Below are 24704 nucleotides of genomic sequence, written 5' to 3' on the forward strand. Positions count from 1 at the left end.
GAACTCTGTGCTGTTGGACTGTAATCCAACATATCAGTATGAACTAATGTTTTTTATTATATATGAACACTAATACATAAATATACATACCAAAATATAGATGTGTATGTATGCATGAGTTAGTATACATATTATCCTGACTCTAGTCACTGAAAGGACCTTGAAGCAATTGACACCACCGTAGCAATAAGCACAGGTAGCCCCGAGACCTTGGCTTCTAGATACCATTCTCCAATAAGGGGCCAAGGCACCCTGAAGTGGTTGATTCTGGGCTGGGGCAGGGAACAAACAAGATGAGCCTAGAGCATCCTGTGGTGTCAGGTATTAAGAATGCTCAGAAAGAATGGGAATACATAAAAAGGGCCCAGGAACCAAACTGAACTTCCAAGTGCCAAAGCTAGAACACTGAGCAACAAAATAAATAGCATTGAATTATAATACATAAAATACCTATGTATTCATATTGATATAAATTATAATCAATTTAAAATAAATGGAGCATCTTTTCCTTACAAAAAAATCCTAATACATGTAAAAGGGAGCCAGGCACGGTGGCTAACACCTGTAATCCCAGCATGTTGGGAGGCCAAGGCAGGTGGATCACAAGGTCAGGAGTTCGAGACCAGCCTGGCCAACATGGTGAAACCCCATCTCTACTAAAAATACAAAAGTTAGCTTGGCATGGTGGGGCATGCCTGTGATCCCAGCTACTCAGGAGGCTGAGACAGGAGAATTTCTTGAACCTGGGAGGCGGAGGTTGCAGTGAGCCAAGACCAGGCTACTGCGCTCCAGCCTGGACAACAGAGCAAGACTCCGTCTAGAAAATAAAATAAAATAAAAATAAATGTAAAAGGAAAGAGGGAAATAGAAAATCACCATTAGAACAGCACAGTAATAATTGTTGCAGAAAAAAACCCATTGAACAATGGGATATAAAAATAGTGAGCAAAAGTTGGAGAAGAAACAGGATATGTGCATAATTCCAAAGTATCTACCTGAAGATACTTAACTGCAAAAAGAAAGTAGCTTTACAGTAGAAAAAGCTGGGTAAGAACATCTTATTCAAGCATGAACAAGGTTACCTGCACCAGTAAGACACATCAACATAACATACCCTTGACATCATGCACTGAAAAGGGTACATCGTTTCTGTGGGCCTCTTGCCAAAAATGCATTACTTAAATCTAATCATGAGGAAACATCAGACAACCCCATATTTAGGGACATTCTACAACATAACTGGCCACTACTCTTCAAAAGTATCCAAGCCATGAAAGACCTGGAAAGATTAAGGAGACGTGGCAAGTAAATGCAATATGGGATCCTGGATTCCATCCTACACCAGAAAATGGGTATTAGTGAAAAAACTGGTGGACACTGAATAAAGCCTGTAGTTTAGTAAACAGCATTATACCAATGTTAATTTTTAATTTGTGGTTATGCAGTATGTTAACATTAGTAGAAGCCAGGTGAAAGGCATAAGGGAATTCTACTATTTTTGCAACTTTTTGGTAAATCTAACATTATCTCAAAATATGAAGTATAATATTATGGTTGCCAACTTTAAAAGGAGGAAGATAGTTATAACAACAAAATTCACTGTAGACAAAACAAAATGGAATAAAATGCACTCCCACAAAATTGACTGCAAGAAATCACACACAATGAGTATAAGGTGGTAAACCACTCTGTTATATTGATGGTACCCAAATCACACCCCTAATATCCAAGTGCTTGTACCTCTAGCTCCCAGCTGGGTCATGTGATGGCTTTGGCAGTGTAACATTAGCATGCATAAGGCAAGCTTCTTTCTACATCAGGGATTACTTTCCTGGTATGCACCTTCTTGGAGCCCTTAGTAAAGAGGTCCAGGAACCACACTGGAGAAATCATGTGGAAAGACAGGCCCAGCCAGGCCTTTTCCAGGCCTACCAGAAAAGACACCTAACATGTGAGTAAAAGAAGCCATCTTAAATGTTCCAACCTCAGAAGGTGGCAACTGGAGCAGAAGAAAGACCCACCTGATCCAGCCCAGATTGCAGAATCATGAGGAAAAAATAAATCATATTGGGTGATATACACAGTCCATACAACAGTCAGCTGTCTATTAAAGGTTTCAGTGTATATAAGATTATTTGCTTTATAAGAAAGACAGTTTTGGAAACACAGCAGACTAAGCTGATACAGAACTTTTTTTTTCTTTTTTTTGAGATGGAGTCTCGCTCTGTTGCCCAGGCTGGAGTGCAGTGGTGCGATCTCGGCTCACTGCAACCTCCGTCCCCCAAGTTCAAGTGATTCTCCTGCCTTAGCCTCCCGAGTAGCTGGGATTACAGGCGCCCACCACCACACCCAGCTAATTTTTGTATTTTCAGTAGAGACGGGGTTTCACCATGTTGACCAGGCTGGTCTCAAACTCCTGACTTCAGATGATCCACCCCCCTTAGCCTGCCAAAGTGCTGGAACTATAGGCATGAGCCACCATGCCCGGCCCATATACATAACTCTTTTAGCATGAACCCCTCTAAATGCTGGATGGAATAGAATAAATAAATACTGCTCTCTAAAAACATAGCTGCCCTCACAAGAGAGGGAAATCCCCAAGTTTGTGTGTAGTTGGGGGCAGGGCTTGCCAAGAGGAAATTTGAAGCCAGAATAACATACTCATGAGCAGATGCTGCTGAGGCTCAGTAGCAAGAGGGGGAGTGAAGGCAGTCTAGCCAAAGGCTGTGGGCCTTATTGGTTAGGGTTTTGACACCAATGCAAGGATAGGGGAAAAAATCATGGGACATGCAAGGTAGGTATGTCTGAGGTATTTATGACATATATCACAGCTTTGGTAAGTTAACCCATAGATTACCAAGTAATGTTTAATGTAAATGCCTGACTGCCCATTAAAATTTGATTTGGAGCTGAGCAGCCTGGCAACTCAACTTAAAGGCAACTCATTGTCTAAATATATGTGGTAGGATGCTTAGCATAGGAGGCATTAAGAAGAATAAGAATTCATGTCACTCCCCTCCAAGAGCATACATAAGCAAACAGATCAACTAGAGTACCACTCAATAAGTGATACTGCCTTGTGATCCTCAATTTACTTTTCTCTGAACTCTCTTCCTCTCCAAAAGCTTAAAAATAGGCAATCCTTTCTGTTAGACATAAAGAGCACACATAGGAATATCAAAAGAAAAAACAATATGAGAATAAAAAAAATTATGTCCCAAACCACTACAACTACATCTTAGGTATTTATGACATATATCACAGCTTTGGTAAGTTAACCCATGGAAGATTACCAAGTAATGTTTAATGTAAATGCCTGACTGCCCATTAAAATTTCAATTTCAGATAAAAGCAAATAATTTGGTGGCATGCTACTGTCATTTTTATATGCTTTAGCATATAATCAGACCACCTAGTTATCTTAAAATAGTGCCTGACCAATGATATGAACACAGTGAACAAAACTGCGACATTAGGAATGGTTCAATACAAAATGAGCATCTCGGGTAAGAGAATCAAAAAAAATCAAAGCAGATTATACTGTGGGACAAAGGACAGTATCAGAGAAACCTGTCAACAAGTAACAAGGCCTCATCACTAGCTGGAATTCAGGAGTAAGAATGTCATATTTGAGGAGCTCTGGAATAGGCAGAAAACAAAGATCAAGGTAAACTCCCAAATCCAGAGAAACCACATTCCTGAGAGTATTACAAAAAGGCTTCCAAGAAAAAGCAGGAACTGAACCACTGAATCTGAGATCAAAGACGGCAGATGTATCCTGGAAACTTTCACCTCGAACACTCAGATCCCAACTACAAGCAAGATTACAATGATTCCAAACCTTGAGTATTTGGCTAGAGTTCTTGGAAGTCATCCTGTGGCCAATTCTGTCCACTGTCTCCACCATATCTATCCATCCAACTTCTCTGTCAGTACCACTTCAGTTTATTTAGTTGCTAGTATGCCCATATCCCAGTCCCAGAAGATGAACTGTTTCTGGCCAAAATCAGTCATAAGAACAGAATTCCACGTGATTGCTTTTTAGGAATGGCCACATAACCTAGTTCTGGCCAATATGAAATAAAACAAAAGTGAATTATGTGGATTGTGGATCTTCGGAGAAGGCTTTTAGTTTTCTGATATAGGGGGATGAACCAGGTTGGCATGACCCTTTTTAAAATCCCTCCATACTTTTTTTCTGCTTACAATGCATCCTTGATGCCTGAAGTTCTAATAACTACCTTGCCTCTAATGAGATCACAAGCATGAGGCTAACGGCCAACACAGAAAGACAGAAGAGCAAAGAACAGGCCTGCATCCCTATCAACAGTGTACAGCAGCTACACCAGCCCTCCACCACCTACCTCCAGATTCATCGTTTAAGAAAAATCAATTCCTAATTGTTGAAGCTACTGTGAGATGAGTTTCCCTATTACTTACACCCAAATGTATTCCTTAACTGATGTACTGTTTCCCACTAAGGATAGTGATAGACTCACTCACCAGGTTGAGAATAAACTGAAAGTTTATTAAACTTGTCTCTGAGAATAAACTCAGAGACAAGAGATGTAGAGATTGGGGAAAAAAGTCTTCAAAGAGAAATAAAACTCCATCAGCCATACCACATATACACATACAAAATCAGTATTGTGGTAGTGGTTACCCAACAGGCTCTGCAGCCAGACTACTTGGGCCTAAACCTCAACTCTGCTGCTTCCTGGACCTGTGACCTTGGGCAAGATAGTCAACCTCTCTGTACCTATCTCAGCGTTCTCATTTCTAAAATGGGGCTAACAGTATATTCCCCTTAAGAATGTTTGTGAGAATAAACAAGGTAATACATAGAAAACTTGGAATAGTTCCTTGCATACAGTAAGCTCTCAGTAAATACTGGTAATCATCTGTATTATGCAAACATATATAAATATATAAAAATGAATGATACAGTTTACGCAGCGCAAACATGACTCAAATTGTGTGGTACAAGTGAGCAGAAAATTCCTCACAGAACTCACCCACCTCTAACAAATTGTCTCAACTGAGTCATGCTTCTGTGTCTGCTAATAGCTGCATCAGCAGCTCTAACTCTTGGATGGCATAAAAATGATGCAATTTCACAACAAGAAGATTGACTAAACATAAGCCATTTACACTTCAAAAAGCAGTGCAAGGGCAAAAGCGTAATGTCGGATCTCATCTCAAGTATTGTTCTTACCTGGCAAGTGGAAACAATAACTCATCTCCTAACAGTAATAGAAAGGTTAAATTTATGATAGGCTTCAAGTATACAATACCACCATATGCCTAATCCTTTCATAGTTATCTAGTGTCACAGTCCAATGCACACTTCAACGGAATCACTAGTTTCTATGAATGTCATTAGTACGAACTGGTCTGCACATGGGTTCCCTTCACTTGCATTTTTTTTTTTAATCAACAAGAATTGTCACAGGCAGATTCTAACAGATCCACTGAAACAGATAACATTAAATCAGTTGAACTGATAATAGGCAAGAGAGAACGTTCAGAAACCAATTGTTCCTATGATAATAGTAACCTGGATCAAGACAGACAGCAAAAAATAAACAAGGAAACTATTTTACAGTTTTGAACAAAACAGTATAAACATTCCACCAGGCTTCCCACACCCTAACTACTCTGGTTTTGTAAGCTACTTTAGAGCTTTGGGTATTGGACACCTAGTTGTAAATTCCCATTACCATCTTATTTTTCTCAGTCCTAATATATGCCTGATGTTCCTATGTAAACATTCCTAGCCTTGTACTTCAGTTTAGGCCAGCTTCTTTTACTTTCCATTCCTTGGATATCTCATCAAGCCTAAATATATTCTATTCTATTTCCAAATTTTAGTTATAATTTTAGAAGTTTAAAATTTGAAGGAGAGGACAATATTTTTAGAGTTGACTCCAACACTCACTGGTTTGGGGAAATAAAGTCATTTCTGTAGTTAGAAGGTAATACTTAGCACATGGAGATCAAGCATATGGAAATTAAAATGACAAAACTATATAATTGCTGTCTAAATGTAAAGTTATGACTACTGGATACATTTCGCTTTTTTAAAAAACAAAAGTGAGGGACCATAAATACAAATGCAGATGGTCCTGGAGTTCATTTCACCTCCTCCTCTTCCCCAATTTCTGGATTTTTCAAGGAGCTAGTTCAGCAGGTCAGAGTTAACAACGCAAGAATAGGCTGAAATTAGCTGTTTAGCAACACAAGCTCCCCACTCTAGTAACCTGGAAGTTCGCAGACACACAGTATTACAGTCACCTGGAGGTTCCAGCAAATATGTGGAACTTTTGTGGGGGTGGGAGGGCAGCAGTTGAGATTCCTCTCCTGGAGTGATTACAGGGCACCCTGCAGCACAGGCCAGCCTAGCCTAAGTCCTTTCCGTGGGATGAGCACCTGAGGAATCCCACAAGCTCCAAGGTATGTGTGACCTGCCCACTTTGCACATTGTCCTCAAAGGCTGCATGCTATGCTTTTACAGGTGCATTTTCACTTTTAATTCTCATAGTCTATGACAGGTCATTTACAGATAAGGAAACTGACTTCCAAGAAAGTTAAGATGACCTATTTACTCACCTTTTAAATTAACAACAAACTAAGGAGAATTTAGTGCTTAAAGTGTAATTTCCAAAAGGTTTAGAATCATGACCTTCATGCAAATATAAAAGGAACACATGCCAAAGATATTATTCAGCTCATCAATTAATGAGATTATTAGTACAAACTTGAGTGTGTGTGTGTGTGTGTGTGTGTGTGTGTAGGTGGAGTATTACTGAAATCAATGGTGAATCTATTATAAGAAGGGTTTCCAAGCTGAGTGGCAAAGCATTCAGGGTGCCTCACTGAACTAACAGGGACACTGTATGAACTACTAACAGGTTTTTTGGACCCAATTACTTGGTAGAAGTTACTATTAGGTATTTGGTGCTGGTGGCCCCATGAAAAAATTACTGAGACACTGAAGACTAAAACTGAAAGTTTAGTAATGTCTACCATAGAGCAATGAAACATAATATCTGGGGATATTTCTTCAGGGTGGAAATCAATTGTATCCCACTGGACAAAATTCATTTGCATTATTATAGATAAGAATCATGGTCGGGCGCGGTGGCTCACGCCTGTAATCCCAGCACTTTGGGAAGCCGAGGCGGGTGGATCATGAGGTCAGGAGTTTAAAACCAGCCTGGCCAAGATGGTGAAATCCCGTCTCTACCAAAAATACAAAAATTAGCTCGGAGCAGTGGCAGGCGCCTGTAATCCCAGCTACTCGGGAGGCTGAGGCAGGAGAATTGCTTAAATCCAGGTGGCAGAGGTTGCAGTGAGCCAAGATTGTGCCACTGCACTCCAGTCTGGATGACAGAGTAAGACTCCATGTAGAATCGTTTGCATGACTATTAGTTAACTTCTATCCCTACAGCATTGCAAAATTGCCTAATCAAAAAAAAAGTGAAAGGTATACACCCTGTATCTAGTCACTTCAGAATCCACTAAACAAGCCCAGCGTTCCACTGAAAAGACTCCTAGTAATCTTTTCTGATCATTTTCAAGTCTTGGACAACCTTTCCCACCTTAGATTATGGGCAGTACTACCAAGAGTACCACAAAAATCACGATGTGGGAGTGAAAAAGCAGGATCAGCTATAATCCATGAATATTTCCATCCAGAATTGCAAAGCATCCACTGCCAGCAAGGACATATTGAAAGGGACACACTAATATGCTGATACTGCCACATAACCTACTACAGCCTTTCTGGAAAGCCACCTAGCAACATGTACTGGAAACCCTAGAGGCTCATAACTTTGATTATTTAATTCTACTCCCAGAAATACACACTCAACATACAATCAGAAGTGGACTAAGGTACATAAATATCTCAGTGTTAATCACAAAAATAAAAAATTTAAAACAAGTTAATTTACCACCTTAAATATTTCTTCTTTCCAGACGCCTTCAATAAACACCCAAATCCTTCCTGTGTGATCCAAGGTTGCCCTTACATGTCTCTTACCACATTGTACTCTAATGTCTCACTTGCTTATCCATTTGCCCTACTAGGCTATAATCTCTATGGAAACTTGGACCATGTATTTCAATTGCATGGATTTAGTATGATGCTACATGCATAACAGACAAAGGTGGCTCAATAAATAAAATGTTAAACAGCCTGAAAACATATGTTTCCTCTATAGAAATGAAACCATAATTACAAGTATTAACAAGTATTTTTCACAAAGAGGCCATTTTAATTCCATTTTCAAAAAGCTTTGATATATTGACTTACAGTAACCAATTCAGATGCGAGATTCACCAAAAAAAAAAAAAAGTGAGGTCAGAAACAGCTTTACTGACTTCAAACTTCAGAACTCTTCAACTATCATTCCCTAAAATCAAAAGCATGGGCTTATTTAATAGGATGATATCATCCAGAGAAAAGAATGTGATCGTGTGACTACTTTCTTTGGCTTTAAGCCATAACTATAAGAATGTATTCAGTCACAGATGTCTCATTTGTAAAGGGATACTCAGGAATTGAAATGCCTGAAGAAGCATAACTTACAAACATCTCTCTGGTTAACGATTTTCCAAAAGAAAATTGTTTGTGTGATTTTAACACCCAAACTTTATAGAGTGTATATATCTCATAATATAGTAATTTTTGGCCAATAATTCCAAATGAAAATTTTAGATTTACTTCCCCCAAACTCAATAAAACACCAAAACAAAATTATATATGAGAAAAGCCTGAAGTTATATCTTAACCAACTACATTGATAAAATATCAGCATTACATGTAGACATTTTGAAAGGCAGACCAAGGGCCAAAAAAGTGGATATGCACCTCAGATGTTGCTGGTGTGGAAAAAGGTATCACCTCATCGCACTCAGGTGAGCCATCCTCTGCCACTGGGTATGTGTCCTGAATGCCTCATCACACTCTACATTTTCACAGACAACAATAAAGCTCAAAAGAAAACCACTGGATATTAGTCATTGAAAAGAAGTTCTAGATAATGATAAATGTTATCATGAAATGTGATGGAGGGTGTTTTTAATTATTTTAAAAGAAAGTTGCTATTCCTCTTGGGTAGTGACTTTCACATTTTAAGGAGCATTAAGGCTGACCGAGGGTCTCGTTAAAATGCAGATATTTATTCAGTCAGTCGGAAGTGGGGCCTGAGATTCTGCTTTTCTTACAGGCACTGAGGCATGCCAATGCTATTGGCCTGAGAATTTCAATTTAAGTAACAAGGTTTTAGAGCACCATACAAAGAAATTTATAAACTTAAACAAGGTATTCAACTGTGCGACCTTCCATTTTCCTGCTCCCGCTTCCTCTTTTCATTTCTTCTTTAATCTCAAAGCACTGATTGTTTCCCCTGATGATTTATCAAGACCTTCCTGTTCAGGATTCTCAATATCCTACAGAAGCTGCAATTTAAGATAACAAAACAGGCCAAGCATGGTGGTACACCTGTAATCCCAGCACTTTGGGAGGCCAAGGCGGGCAGATCACCTGAGGTCAAGAGTTCAAGAGAACCCTGGCCAACATGGTGAAACCCCGTCTCTACTAAAAATACAAAAATTAGCCAGGCGTGGTGGCACGCGCCTGTAGCCCCAGCTACTCAGGAGGATGAGGCAGGAGGATGGATAGAACCTGGGAGACAGAGGTTGCTGTGAGCCAAGATTGTCACTGCACTCCAGCCTGAGCAACAGAGCAAGACTCCATCTCCAAAATAAAATAAAATAAAATAATGAAAACAGGTCCCAGTAAGCATTCTTGACAAGGACATCTGATTTTCCAAAAGTAGGTAACTGATACCTATATTGGGATAGGCTGGAAAGCATTACATGAAAAGAAAATTGTTGATATGTCTTCCCATGCCTAGAATGGTTCCCAGTACACAGCAGGCAGGCACTCAAATAATTGTTCAACAAATGGCTATGATCTGATTAAGATTTTTCAGTATTTGAAGGGTAATTAGGTAGAAAACAAGTAAAGATCTTCTATGCTATTTAAGGTGGAAAATAGAGAGCTAAGGGTAAACTTCAGCTTTTTAAAAATACGTATTTTAGTCATCAGTTGTCTGTCCAATAATGCTACATGTTTTCTCAAAAAGACTGAGCTATCTGAACATGTTCCAGCATAAAAACCAGATGGCTATCTCAGAGGATTACTAAGGAAGACACACACCAGGAACAGTAAAGGTTTCAAAGGTCTCCTACCCATCCAAAGGATTCACTCAGAGCATGTGTATTTGGATTAGGAAGAAACTTTTTCTAGAACAGTTTTCCTATTTTGAAAAAAGAAAAAAAGGTTTTTTGGCAGCAATTGGGCTGGCAAGCCAAAACCTTACACATGACCTATGAGTAAATCAAAAGCTTAAATTTACTGGAACTCATAAAAACAAAAGAAACTATTCCACTGTGAAAAATGAATACCTTCAAAGACAATGGTGTGACAAAGACACAGAAATACTCAGAATAACATCCATTTGTTGCAGCATTTGTTTGCCACCTACAAAGAATAACTTTCAGATGCATTTTACCAACAGCAACAAAAAAAAATAAAATGTATTTGATGGGAAGTTAATGCACAAATTCACCTCGTTTTCCTAGAAAACCTCAAAGACATCTCGTGTTAATGTGTCAATACCCACAGATTTTTTTGGTGTAATTATGCCGTAATATTTTATCATTGTGAATATTAAAACTACCCCACAGGCTAACTTGATATTTTCAATTTTTTCATCTAAAAAAACCATTTTTTCTAATAATGCTACAAAATAAAAATTTAGATAATTTTTTAAAGATTTAAAATTATTTTTAAACTCACTTTAGAAGTTTTAGTTTCTAAAAGCATGGAACTATTAAAATGCTAATATGGAAAGATGGGGGGGCAGGTGCCATAAGACTAAATACCACTGAATCAAAGGAAATTGATTGTCTAGATGATGTGGAAAAGATAGCTTATAAAGTTAATGAGATCTTATTTAAGGCAAGAAAAACAATTTGCTCACTGACAACAAGGATGAATCAAAATGTTGTCATCAAGTATAACTAATCTAATTAAAAGTACAGCAAAGGCTGGGCTCGGGCCTGTAATCCCAACACTTTGGGAGGCCGAGGCGGGCGGATCATGAGGTCAGGAAATCAAGACGATCCTGGCTGACACGGTGAAACCCCATGTCTCTACTAAAAATACAAAAACTTAGCCAGGCGTGGTGGCGGGCGCCTGCGGTCCCAGCTACTCGCGAGGCTGAGGCAGGAGAGTGGCATGAACCCGGGAGGTGGAGGTTGCAGTGAGCTGAGATCACGCCACTGCACTCCAGCCTGGGCGACAGAGCAAGACACCATCTCAAAAAAAAAAAAAAAAAAAGGACAGCAAATATTAAGGCAAATATGAAAATAAAACAAAATACGAAGAAAAGTTAAACTATACCAAATGCAGTAAGTAATAAAAAATAAGTAAAGGGTAGTTAACAGCAAGTCTCAGTAAATTAGAAATAGGTTGAAAGAAATAAAAAAGAAGAATTCCAACAATTATAAGTTATACGCCAAGAAAAGCATGAACAGTCAACACAGTGAGTGTCCTGGAAACATTCCAGAGATTTGAGAGCTACGTAGGAGGATTTCTGATTGGGTAGGAGAGTACCATAAGATCCTTGAAACTCTGGAATTCACAAATTCGTATCTTCCACTATCTTAGCCCTTGATAACAAAAATATCACAATCCTTAAGCAGCAGATAAGGCTAATCCTTACACAGCAGCTTTAGTCAGAGATTTCTTTACCATACCAGATGAAAGTGTCTTAAAAAACCAATCAACAACAATAACCCTGAAAGTTTTCTAGGTTTTAAAGCAAGAATACTGCTTTAAACAACAAGAACAAAAGTCATTATAATTTTAGGGGAAATAGATAACCAGAAAACCTAGGTTTTAGTCCAGTTCTATCTCTAGTATCTATTTCCAAGGCTTTCTTTGGAAAAGAAATATTCTTTTCCTTGCCTATGAAGTTCTTTCCAAACTTACAAGGCTACGACGTACTCCTTGCTAATACAAATAAAAACAAAACATTTGACAAATTACCACAAATTAAACATACATCAAGTATGTCTAATGAAAAATTATCATCTGAATTGAGATGTGCCAGATACGTAAACTACACACTTGAGTTTGAAGATTCTGTGCAAAAAACGTAAACTATAGCATTAGTAGTGATTTCTATTGACCACGTCAAAATAATATAATTTTAGATTAAATAAGACAAACTTAAAATTAAAATTTATAACCTTTTTAATGAGACTATTAGAAAATTTTGAATTATATAACATACGAAATTACATTTCCATTGTGTTGTACTAAACAGCCTGTTATGTACTGAAATCTTTCACAGTAAGATTTGTCAACCCTTTTTATTTTCCTACAACATCTATTAGATGTGTGGCCCATAATGGATAAACAGGAATGAACAGAGAAACCTTTGTATATAAGTAGAAAACAGAAACTAAATAAGACCAAAATTGACTCTCTGATTCATATACTAGCTCTATGCTATTAGAATTACATGTTAAAACCTCGTTTTTGGAAATCATGGTAATACTGAAATATGGACCCAGTCAATTTTTTTTTTAGTTTACAGCTGAAAAGCTAATTGACATACCCTATTTGTTATGAGCTAAATTGTGCCCACCCACCCCCCCACTCCCACCAAATTCATAAATTGAAGTCCTAACCCCCAGAACCTCAGAATATGGCTGTATTTGCAGACAGGATCTTTAAAGAGATAAATACAGTACAGTGAAGTCAGAGAGGTGGGCCTCTCCCAGATGGGTGCTGGGAATATAGGTGAGAGCCGCCACACCTGGCTAACTATAGCACTTTTATTTGTCAATCATGCCTCAAAAAAGTTGAAAAAATAAAAATAAAAAGATCAGTATTCTTAGTAAACTGGAAATTAAAACCTCTGTAACTGCTGTGTCTTAAAAGTTTGTGAAATAAGTACATGGCAAATAACTGTTCTGAGATTTGACTACCTTTATTTTGGCTATAAAGTGTTTCAAGTAAATCAACTTTACTTTTTTTAAAAAAGTTTAAAGCATATTAATTTCTGAACATAAATCTTCATGATAAAAACTGAAATGATCACAGGCACTGAAGAACAAAGCAAAAAGTTTAGATGTCTAAGACTATGCTGAAAAGGCACCTAGTTTACAAGGCCTCAAACAGCAAAAGTACACCCTTACCGGTTAAATATTCTGTATTAATTTAAAAATAAAAACCCTTCAGATGAAAAGTTTAAAAAGACAAAAAATACTTAAAATGCTTGAATTCTTACATGTCACCATTACATGCTTTACACATATTGTTTAATTTTCACAACTCTCCTTGGAAAGTGGCATTCTCCCTATTTTAATAATGAGAAAATCACAATGTAAAGAACTGCAACCAGAATATATTAAAAAAAAAAACTCCTAAAATACGTTTTTATAAAAAAGGAAAGATAACCTAATTGAAACAATGAGTAAGAGCCATAAACACTTAAGACGAGCAAAAGTCAATAAACACATTATGAGAAATCTGTCATAAGGAAAATGACAAAAATCATAGAGACATCTCTATACACCCACCAGAATGGCTAAAATTTAAGAATAATAATTCTAAGGACTGGCAAAGATCATTCTATGTGGCAAATTTAGCATGAGCTAAGGGAAAATACTGAAGCAAGAACAAATGTTCCTATAAGGCAATAGTGGGTATGTGAGTTTACCTTAGGTGCAAAGAGGTGATTGTACCATCACAGTGACTATAGTTAATAAACAATATATTGTATGCTTGAAAACTGCCTTCAAGATAAGGACTTTAACCTATAGTTGGTTGGCAAATCAGAACCATGACATCAATGACACAACTAAATGAGTTTTAAAGTACAGTAGTTCCCCTTATCTGTATATAACCTACACACACCCTCCTGTATACTTTAAATCATCTGTAGATTAGACTGTCTGTGGCCAGTTACGAACCCACCCACACGGTAGGGCAGGAAGGAGTGAAGCTGAGCTCCACCTCCTGTCAGATCAGCAGGGCATTAGATTCTCACATGACCCCAAAGCCTATTGTGGACTGCACATGCAAAGGATCTAGGTTGCACACTCCTTATGAGAATCTAATGCCTGATGATCTGTCACTGTATATATTACATGTAATAATAAATACCTATATACATTATATATTACAATGCAATAATAGAAATAAAGTGGACAATAAATGTAATGGCTTGAGTCATCCTGAAACCACCACCACCCACCCCTCCACTGGTCCATAGAAAAACTGTCTAATACAAAACCAGTTCCTGGCGCCAAAAAAAGTTGGCTGACTCGCTGCAGTGGAGTTCTTAGAATATATCACTCTAGGATATGGGGGGATTACTGTTTATAAAAAGCTGCTTTGTATAGAATGTTCCAAAGGCAGAAGACACAGAAACTTTCAAAAACTATCTTTCTCTGCAATAAATGTCTCTCCCTCCACAACCTGATTCTACCCTCACTGTTCAACCACATTCTTCCAAACCCTCATGAGCACTCTCCAACCTAGTCACACTATCTCTCTCTCACCACCGTGTCCATTTTCACGTCCAGATGCAACACTGAGCTCTCTCTCTAGGATGGCCCATCACTTGCAATGCTCTTCTAGAAACCTCCCTGTGCTTCTCTCCATTTAAATCCAGTGCTCTTTTGCAGCCCCAGCTGATGTCTGACTCACCCCATGATTTATCTGCTGACTCCAGCCTGCCTCTCTTCCCCGTGTCTACAGTTCCTATGTGGGTTCTACAATACATAATTCAGCATCTCACTGGAATCTTATGTTTTGTTCTTGACACTCAATTAGACCATAAACTCCTAGATAGAAGGGACCACTTCTTTCAATTTTGTAACCCCCTCAGCACCTAGTACTAAAGAGTATACACCAGTTAGCTGATAGATCCCCTTGATAACCAGAAATACAGACATACCCTCTGGCCTGGCAACTGCATTTCTACAAATTTACACTACTAAAATATTCACATAAATATGAAAAATAGTATGATCAAAAATATGCATTGTAGACTGTAACAGTACAAATTGGAAGTAACATAAATGTCTATTAAGACTAGTGAGGCCAGGCTGGGCGCAGTGGTTCACGCCTATAATCCCAGCACTTTGGGAGACCGAGGCTGGTGGATCACCTGAGGTCAGGAGTTCGAGACCAGCCTGGCCAACATGGTGAAACCCCGTATCTACTAAAACTAGAAAAATTAGCCAGGCGCAGTGGCAGGCGCCTGTAATCCCAGCAACTTGGGAGCCTGAGGCAGGAGAAGCCAGGAGGCAGAGGATGCAGTAAGCTGAGATTGCACCACTGCACTCCAGCCTAGGGGACAGAGCGAGACTCTGTCTCAGGGAAAAAAAAAAAAAAAAAAAGACTAGTGCGGCCAGGCACAGCGGCTCATGGCTGTAATCCCAACACTTTGGGAGGCCAAGGCAGGAGGACTGCTTGAGCCCAGGAGTCAGAGGTTACAGTGAGCAATGATCACACCACTGCATTCGAGCCCGGGCAACAGAGCAAGACCCTGTCTCTAAAAAAAAGAAAAAAAAAGAATGACCAGTGAATTTCAGTCCATTACTGTCCATTAAAAAAACAAACAGTTGGGATATCTATGCACATAGACATAAGAAAGTAGTAGGTGAAAACAGTTGCAGAAAAGGGTATTCAATAGGCCTATTTTTGTTTTATTCATACACACAAAATTTAAAAGAACACATAAATTTTTAGATTGATAATGTCCGGTAACTAGGACACATTTTTTAGTTTGGAAAAAAAATGAACAAAGAGCACATGTGATGTTTGTAGTAACAAATATTTATGTATTTTAACTCACTGCCCCCAAACAGTAATTTACAAAACAATTTATAATATGAACACATTTTGTTTAAAGTATGAGAAATAATAATTATTTCTGGAAAAGGGAGTACAGGAAACTTTCACATTCTAGGGCAGATAGTTGTTTTTTCTTAAATAATGAGCACTTAGTTACAAAAAAAAAAGAATTTTAAAAAGAATTCCATCTTTCCCTGGGCTAGTGATCATCCCAGAGGGTAAGTATTTTGGTCCACAAAACTTTTCTTAGCAACTTCTTAATCTGTAGAGAACTACCTTTATTGTTGGATTGTCCACTATACTAAATCTTAATAAGCATTACAGATAAATCATACCAACAAATCAAATTCACAGAAGCTGGTATCATAAAAAACTTCTCTGCCAGGTGAGTATTAAACACTGAATCTGTTTGATAAAGGGAATCCCTCCAATAAAAAATTAACCTCAAAAATTTACTGAATTACTGTAAAAGATCCGGCATTACACTGGCCCTTATAGTAATAGTTCTGTTGTTAAACACCTTATACATATCCAGAGTAATCACAAACTTGCCCAAATCCTTGTTTCAAGGTCAAAACTAGAGATAAGACAAGAATCCTACACAGTTTTACCCATAGGAACAACAGGAGGTAACTGTGAGAACCACCCAAGGGGGCAGGCACTGGATTCTGTTCCCTGGATCTGTACTTCATATATCACCATTTCCCTACGGGCCTTGCTCCAGTGTGGAACTTACACATGTCCTGACTTAAGCAGTCAAGGCCTTCTCCACTAAGCCTCTATTAAAAACAAAGGGGCAGAGCTATCAGCTCCCTCCTTTTCCATCTCAGCATCCACCCTGAGATTCAACTGCCTTTTCGCTTTCCCCTCAAACTTACTGCTGAACAGCTTATAGCTACTGAAGCTAAGTGCTTGATTTGTACTAATTCATTTATACACATAACCCTATGATGTATTCCTATTTTACAGATGAAGAAATGGAAGTACAAGGTCAAATAACTATTAAGTGGCAAAGCTAGGATTTAAACCCAGATATTATAGTTCCTCAATACAATCTTTATTATGCAGCAGTCAGTATCCCTGATATATGTCTTTTAACCTAGAAACCATTAGAAATCTTCAGACAGTAATGCTCTTAGGTTTCAGTAACAAATCTGAAAGTCAACATTTCACCCAAATCAAATGTTTACTCTAGAAAATGCTGTTTGTCCTGGTAATACTGGATAAACGAGAACTAGGAAATATGCAAAATGTGCTTCCCAATGCCTTTTGGGGTTTTTTTTTTTTTTGGATTGTTTTTGTTTTTGTTTTTGTTTTGAGATGGAGGATGGAGTCTCTCTCTGTCTCCCAGGCTGGAGTGCAATGGTGCTATCTCAGCTCTTTACAACCTCCACCTCCCAGGTTCAAGCAATTCTCCTACAATTCTCTTACCTCAGCCTCCCAAGTAGCTGGGATTACAGGCGTGTGCCGCCACAACCAACTAATTTTAGTAGAGACTATTTTTAGTAGAGACAGGGTTTCACCATGTTGGCCAGGCTGGTCTCAGAATTCCTGACCTCAGGTGATCCTCCTGCCTCAGCCTCCCAAAATGCTGGGATTACAGGCCTGAGCCACCGTGCCTGGCCTTTTTTTTTTTTTTTTTAACTTTTGAAAAGCTGTTTAAAGTAATAAACACTCAACCTTTTAATCTACTAAAATAATAAAGGGGTTAAGACTCTAGTTATGTAACTGTTTTTCTTCACCTGTAGAATAAGACATAAACATGTATATAAAGCTTTTAGCATAACTGGGCGTGGTAGTTCATACCCATAATCCCAGCACTTTGGGAGACTGAGGCAGGAGAATGGGATCACTTGAGCCCAGGAGTTTAAGACCAGCCTGGGCAACACAGGGAGACCCCTTCTCCACAAAAAATTTAAAAATTAGCCAGGTGGGGTAGTGCACACCTGTAGTCCTAGCTACTCCAGAGGTTAAGGTGGGAGGATCGCTTGAGCATGGGAGGTCGAGGCTGCAGTGAGCCATGATGGCACCACTGCACTCCAGCCAGGGCGACAAAGCAAGACCCTGTCACAAACAAAAACATGACTTGGGAGTAAGGAGTCAATGTCACCTACTATTCCCAGCATGTGGAAAAACGTACAAGTTAAACTCAATGCCCTAAACAAGACCCATGAATTCATGTTGACAGAAAACAAATGTAAACATTTAAACAATTATACTTTCTGTTTAAATTTATGAAAGTTATATATGAGAAAATAAAAACTAATAGTTAATTGAAAATACTTTAACATTACCAAATTATCACACAGTAGTCAATTATTACACAAGAATGAATGCTAACAACCTGCCTCATAAACTCATTCATTCCATCTATTTCCATGTGAAGTACCTGAATGTCTTATTTTCAAAAGTTTTTCTCTTTCCTGTGCGATGCCTTGTCTTACCTTTAACAATGAGATAATAGTCTTTGCTCTCCTTCTTTCCCCCAACGAACACCCTTACACAACGTTTCCCTTATCTAATTATGTGTTCGTCTGAAGTTCCAGAGACTAATCTTGAAACAATTCAGGCGACCACTGAATTCTCCTCCACCTGGAGATTACTTCAAGGCTGCAGTTAATTTGCAACCCAGTTATACTCAGGCGCCAGCCTATTCACCAGATGAGGCAAAAACCCAAGATAAATATATGAGCAAGTCACGTAGACTGGGGCCCCCGAGCCCCAATACCAAGCGCCCCTTTATAAGCTCTTACATTTTGTCCAAATTTGAAATGGTTTCGTTAAGGCAGAAGCTTGGACTACTTCCCCATTGCTAGCTTTGGAAAGTAGTCACTTTCCTTTCCGGGCCCTTCGTCCTTGTTGATTGGCTCTGCAAGCAGCGAGCAGCCCAGCCTGCACTCGGTTACACAGTAATTTCAAATCTTAGAAGAATAAAATATCCTGAGTGTTATATAGATTTAAAACACTTGATATAATCATTTGCCAATCTTTTATTAGATAAGCTCGGGGCACTTTCAATGGATTAACAATGCATCACGGTCAGGCAACGATGACCGTCCTTAATGCCTGCAATGTCTAATGTTCCGCTATGTTCCAGATTTGTTCGCGCTGTTGGTGGAGGCGCAACAGCCGGGAAGCGCTTACTGGGCTCCAGACGGACTACACACACTATATCTTGTCATTTCGTCCTCACAGCAAGGACTGATACGTAAGCTCATTTTTCAGATGAGGAAAATGAGACCGGCGAGAGGCTGATATGCTTAGCGGTACAGAGCTAGGAAATCAGGGACAGAACCCAGGCTGGAAGTCACGCTGGCTCTAGAGCCCCGTCCTTTCGACCTGTTCCCGTCGCTGGGGAGGGGCACGTCAGTGACACTAAACCGTGGAAAGAAATACAGTACCAGTGGAAAGCAGGGGCTCCAACGGGGTAAAGGCATGCTCCATAACGGATTATTGGCCTCTGCATTAAAAAAAAAAAAAGTGAAGTTAGACTCTCAGTTTTAATTAAACATCGCGCAGAACCAACAGCACGGGAGCCGCCTGAACCTGGCACTCGGCAGCGGCGCGCTCCGGGACCCAGGAGCCAGCTGAGCTGCGGCGCAGCACCCGGCGCTGGGGACCCGCCACGGCTCGCCTACAGCGCCGCCGCGGGCGGGGGCCCCCGGAGACCGGCCGCGCGGGCCGCTATGAGGTCCGAGGGGTTGCCCCTGCCGCCTCTCTCCGCGAACCCATCACCATCCGGGAACCTGGGGAGCGAGAGGCGGCCGCCCCCTTCCGCGGCCCGCGCGCCCGGCAGCAGTCGCACTTACACAATGGCTGGTAGGAACCACAGACTGGAGAGCGCAGGCTGCGGGAGCTACGGCGATCGACCGCTCGGCGCTCGGCTGAGGAGCCTTGGCGCGCGGTCCTCGCTCGCAGGTTTTAGCCCCCGGGACGCGAGGTGGCCCCGCCCGCTTCCGGGAGCCGGAGGCAAGTGGGAGCCGCGCCCTGTGCTCTGCGTCCGGCACTACCCACCTCAAGTCTCCAAGGCTTCGTTTTCTGGGCTGGTTCTGCTAGCTGTAGTACTGCTGCCGGGCCCTCTGCACTCAGCTTTAGCAAGGAGGCCATTTGCTTCAAACTAAGTGGCGAATTCCCTATCACCCATGCTTGACCTAGCTTCCGAGCCAAACTTACTTTCCACTGTGCTGCTTCTAGTCCTGCTACCGGTGTCCTCCCTGAGCCGTCGGGTTAAAAGCTTTCCTTCCTGGCCGGGTGCGGTGACTCACGCCTGTAATCCCAGCAGTTTGGGAGGCCGAGGCGGACGGATCATGAGGTCAGGAGTTCGAGACCAGCCTGGCCAGCATGGTGAAACCTCGTCTCTACTAAAAATACAAAAAATTAGCCGGGCATGGTGGCGCGCGCCTGTAGTCCCAGCTACTCGGGAGGCCGAGGCAGGAGAATCGCTTGAACCCGGGAGGCCGGAGGTTGCAGTGAGCCAAGATCACACCAGTGCACTCCAGTCTGGGCGACAAAGCGAGACTCCATCTCAAAGAAAAAAAAAGCTTTCTTTAGGGAACACTCCGTTAAGAGCTTTCCTTCCTTTGCTTTGTGGAAACAGAATTTTTTTGTTGGAAGAAACTTTAAGCCACCTATCTGCAGCTGCAGAGCGTCACTGTTGCAATACAGGCTTTTCCAATACTGAGCGAACCTAATCTCCCTCTACCCTCTTAAGGTTTCCACCTGGGCCTAAGAGGTTAAATTGACATAAGACAGTTTAACAGGGGAAAAGCTTACAGCTATGTGCATGGGAGTCCACAAGAAAAGACCCAAAGAAGGAGGAAGCCTAAATGCTTATATACGGGTTTAGCTACAACAAATTTCAAAAGTCCATGTTTAAATATGACCTTAATGAACCTAAAAGACAATTGGGGTACAAGGAAACTATCTGCACATGTAATAGACAAGTGGTTGCCATGTGTTTATCCTATGAAGAGCTGTTACCAGTTGATGTGTCCAGGTTCTTGGCGTCTTGAACAAAGAATTGGACAAAACGCACAAAGCAAGGAAAGAATGAAGCAAAAACAGAGATTTATTGAAGATGAAAGTACACCCCATAGGTTGGGAGCGCCCGAGGATAGGGGCTCAAGAGTGCCGTTAGAGAATGTTCTGGGGTTTAAATGCCGGCTAGAGGTTTCCATTGGTTACTTGGCATATGCCCTATGTAAATGAAGAGGATGAAGTAAATTTCAAAGTCATTTACTGGATATAAGCCCTGTGTAAATGGAGAGGATGTTTCCTGTCGTTGCTGAAGTATTGCAATTTGATTTAGTTCCAGGAAGTCAGCATGAATCGGCCTTACATTCCCTGCCTCCAGACCCTATTCTCCTGCCTCAGAACTACATGTCCATTAGTAAAAGGCAAACCAGAAAAATCATGACCAAGGATATAAACAGGCAAGGCAAATTATAGAAGGTAGTCAAATGGCAAAAACACATCACCAGTATTCAGAACGAAATCTTGAACAATGAATTCAATGGCAGATTGTAACCAATTTTTTAAGCAGTAATAAAAATTTACACTTACTGATCAATTATTATGTTCCAGTCAGTGTTGAGGTCTTTTATATTTTATTTAATTACCCTAAAATGTAGGCTCCAGGAAAACAAGGACCAAAATTTAGTTGTTGGCCTTTGAATCCTCACTCTAGCACAGTTTACTTGTTAATGATTTGTCTCCCCCTACTAGAGAGCTAGCTCTCTAAGGGCAGGAGCCTTGTCTATTTCCTTCCCTGCTATTTCTCCAGCCACACAGTGTGTCTCACCAAGATAAGTTCAGTAAATGTGAAATAAATTAACAAATAATGGGAAAAAAATGGAGAATTATGGTACTTCATACCAGGAATTACAGGTATACCTCCTTTTATTGTGTTTAGCTTTATTGTGCTTTACAGATACCGCTTTTACAAATTGAAAGTTTGTGGCAAGCCTGCATCAAGCAGGTCTATCTGCAACATTTTTCCAAAAGCATGTACCTGCTTCGTGTCTCTGCGTCATATTTTGGTAATTTTCACAATACTTCAAATATTTCCGTTAATATATTTATTACAATCTGTGATCAGTGATTCTTAATGTTACTCTTGTCATTGTTTTGGGGTGCCACCAGCCATGCCCTTATAAGATGGCAAACTTAATAGAACAATGTTGTGTGTTTCTTACTGCCCCAGGACCAGTACATTCTCCTGTTTCTCTCTCCCTGTGGGCCTACCTATTCCCTAAGACACGACAGTATTGAAATTAGGCCATTTTATATTCCTACAATGGCCTCTAAGTGTTTAAGTGAAAGGAAGAACTGCATGTGTCTCACTTTAAATCAAAAGCTAGAAATGATCAAGATTAGTGAGAAAGTTTTGTCAAAAGAAAGCTAGGCTTTTTGTATCAGTTAGCCAAGTTGTGAATGCAAAGCAAAAGTTCTTTAAGAAAATTGAAAGTGCTACTCCACAACAAACACATGAATGATAAGAAAGATAAACAGCCTTATTGCTAGGAAGAAAGTTTGAGTGGTCCGTGTAGAAGATCCAGTCAGCCACAACATTTCCTTGAACCAAAGCCAGATCCAGAGCAAGGCCCTGATTCTGAATTCTCTTAAAGTCTGGGAGAAATGAGTAAACTGCAGAAGAAAAGTTTGAAGATAGCAGAGGTTCATGTGGTTTAAGGAAAGAAGCCATCTCCATAACATAAAAGAGCAAGGTGAAGTTGCAAGTACTGATGAAGAAGCTGTAGCAAGTTGACCAGAAAATCTAGCTAAGATCATTGATGAAGGTGGCCATTTTTCATGGAGATGAAACAACCTTCTATTGGAAGAAGATGACATCTAAGACTTTGATAGCTAGAGAGGAAAAGTCAATACTTGGCTTCAAAGCTTCAAAGGCCAGGCTGACTCACTTGTTAAGGCCTGATGTAGCTGGTGGTTGTCAGTTGGAGCCAGTGCTTGTTTACCATTTTGAAAATCCTAGGGCCCTTAAGAATTATGCTAAATCTGGCCAGGCACGGTGGCTCATGCAGATCACGAGGTCAGGAGTTCGAGACCAGCCTGACCAACATGATGAACCCCTGTCTCTACTAAAAATACAAAATTTAGCTGGGCATAGTGGCAGGTGCCTGTAATCTCAGCTACTCAGGAGGCTGAGGCAGGAGAATCGCTTCAACCTGGGAGGTGGAGGTTCTAGTGAGCTGAAATTGGGCCTGCACTCCAGCCTAGGTGACAGAGAGAGACTCCGTCTCAAAAAAAAAAAAAAAAAAAAAGAATTATTCTAAATCTACTCTGCCTGTATCTAGAAATGGAACAACGAAGCCTGAATGGCAACACATCTGTTTACAGCATGGTTTACTGAATATTTTAAACCCACTATTTTACTGCTCAGAAAAAAAAAAAATCCTTTACAAATATTACTGTTCATTAATAGTGCACCTGGTCACCCAAAAACTCTGATGGAGATTAATGATTTCATGCCTGCTAACACATCCATTCTGCAGACCATGGATCAAGGAGTGATTTCTACTTTCAAGTCTTATCATTTAAAAAACACATTTTGTAATGCTGTGGTGCCATAGATAGTGATTCCTCTGATGGATCTGGGTACAGTACATTGGAAACCTTCTAGAAAGAATTTGCCATTCTAGATACCATTAAGAACATTCATGATTCATGGGAGGAGGTCAAAATATCAAAATTAATAGAAGTTTGGAAGAAGTTGATTCCAATCCTCATGGCTGACTTTGAGAGGCTCAAGACTTCAGTGGAGGAAATAACTGCAGATGTGGTAGAAATAGCAAGAGAACTAGAATTAGAAGTGGCGCCTGAAGATGGAACTGAATTGCTGCAATCTCATGATCTTTGCTCACGGCAACCTCTGCCTCTTGGGTTCCAGTGATTCTCATGCCTCAGCCTCCTGAGTAGCTGGGACTACAGATGTGTGCCAACATGCCTGGCTAACTTTTGTAATTTTAGTAGAGATGGGGTTTCACCATGTTGGCCAGGCTGGTCTCAAACTCCTGGCCTCAAGAAATCCACCCATGCCTCCCAAAGTGGTGAGATTACAGGTGTGAGCCGCCACACCTGGACAATATGCCATATATTTTGAACACCACCAGTACAAGAAAATGAGGGTAGAGCCACAGAATATTTGGTGAGGAAGACAGAAGAGCCTTCTTTGTATCCTGGAGAAAACTATGTAACTTACTACTTGGAGTTCCTTCCTACTTTGTGGAGTCATACTGTGGACCTGTTTACCATCAGTATTAACCGTTTTGGGATCATAGAATCAACTGAAAATTTGTTTGAAGATCTGGAACCTCTCCCCTGAAAATTGTTCCATGTATGTATGTATGCACGCATGCTTATATTTATTCTGCTTTCCTTGGAAGCCCCAAATATACTAAAGGTTAACAATAATTGCTCATTAAATTTCTTTTAATATACATCTTTATAAACATCTTAAACTTCTTTAATATACTTATTGAAAAAATATGTATTAATGTAATAAAAAAAGTACATAAAATAAAAATTGATATCACTCTCACCCTACTGGCTCCTACCTACTACACCCCTTTTTATCAGAGGTCATTTTAACAATTCAGTTTCTATGACTTTCCAAATCCATTTTTTATGAATAATCAAAAACAGAAGTGAGACTATTCTACCATTTACATTTACAAAATTTACTCTGTTGTGGACATTTTTCCACATGATGCCATATTTATCTAGCTCATTCTTTTTA

General features: G+C 39.9%; 1 protein-coding gene across 7 annotated transcripts in view; it reads right to left on the bottom strand.

Annotated features, from left to right (window-relative positions):
* The window catches only part of TPK1 (thiamin pyrophosphokinase 1), a 379683-nt gene extending 355262 nt beyond the window's left edge, over positions 1–24421 (bottom strand). For 2 of the 7 annotated variants that reach the window (XM_034965164.3, XM_055115486.2), the window contains exon 1: positions 19759–19902. Coding sequence is in view for 4 of the 7 variants with exons in the window: in XM_055115484.2 (XP_054971459.1) it covers positions 19351–19393 (43 nt within the window). In the remaining 3 variants the exon portion in view is untranslated. Of the gene's footprint in view, positions 1–19350; positions 19410–19495; positions 19674–19758; positions 19930–19963 lie in introns of those variants that run through there. The other 5 variants (XM_055115484.2, XM_003820515.6, XM_008973969.5 and 2 more) reach the window with 5 other exon arrangements.
* Between the last annotated feature and the right edge of the window lie 283 nt (positions 24422–24704).

The sequence above is a fragment of the Pan paniscus genome, chromosome 6 (assembly GCF_029289425.2).
Source record: "Pan paniscus chromosome 6, NHGRI_mPanPan1-v2.0_pri, whole genome shotgun sequence".
NCBI lineage: Eukaryota > Metazoa > Chordata > Mammalia > Primates > Hominidae > Pan > Pan paniscus.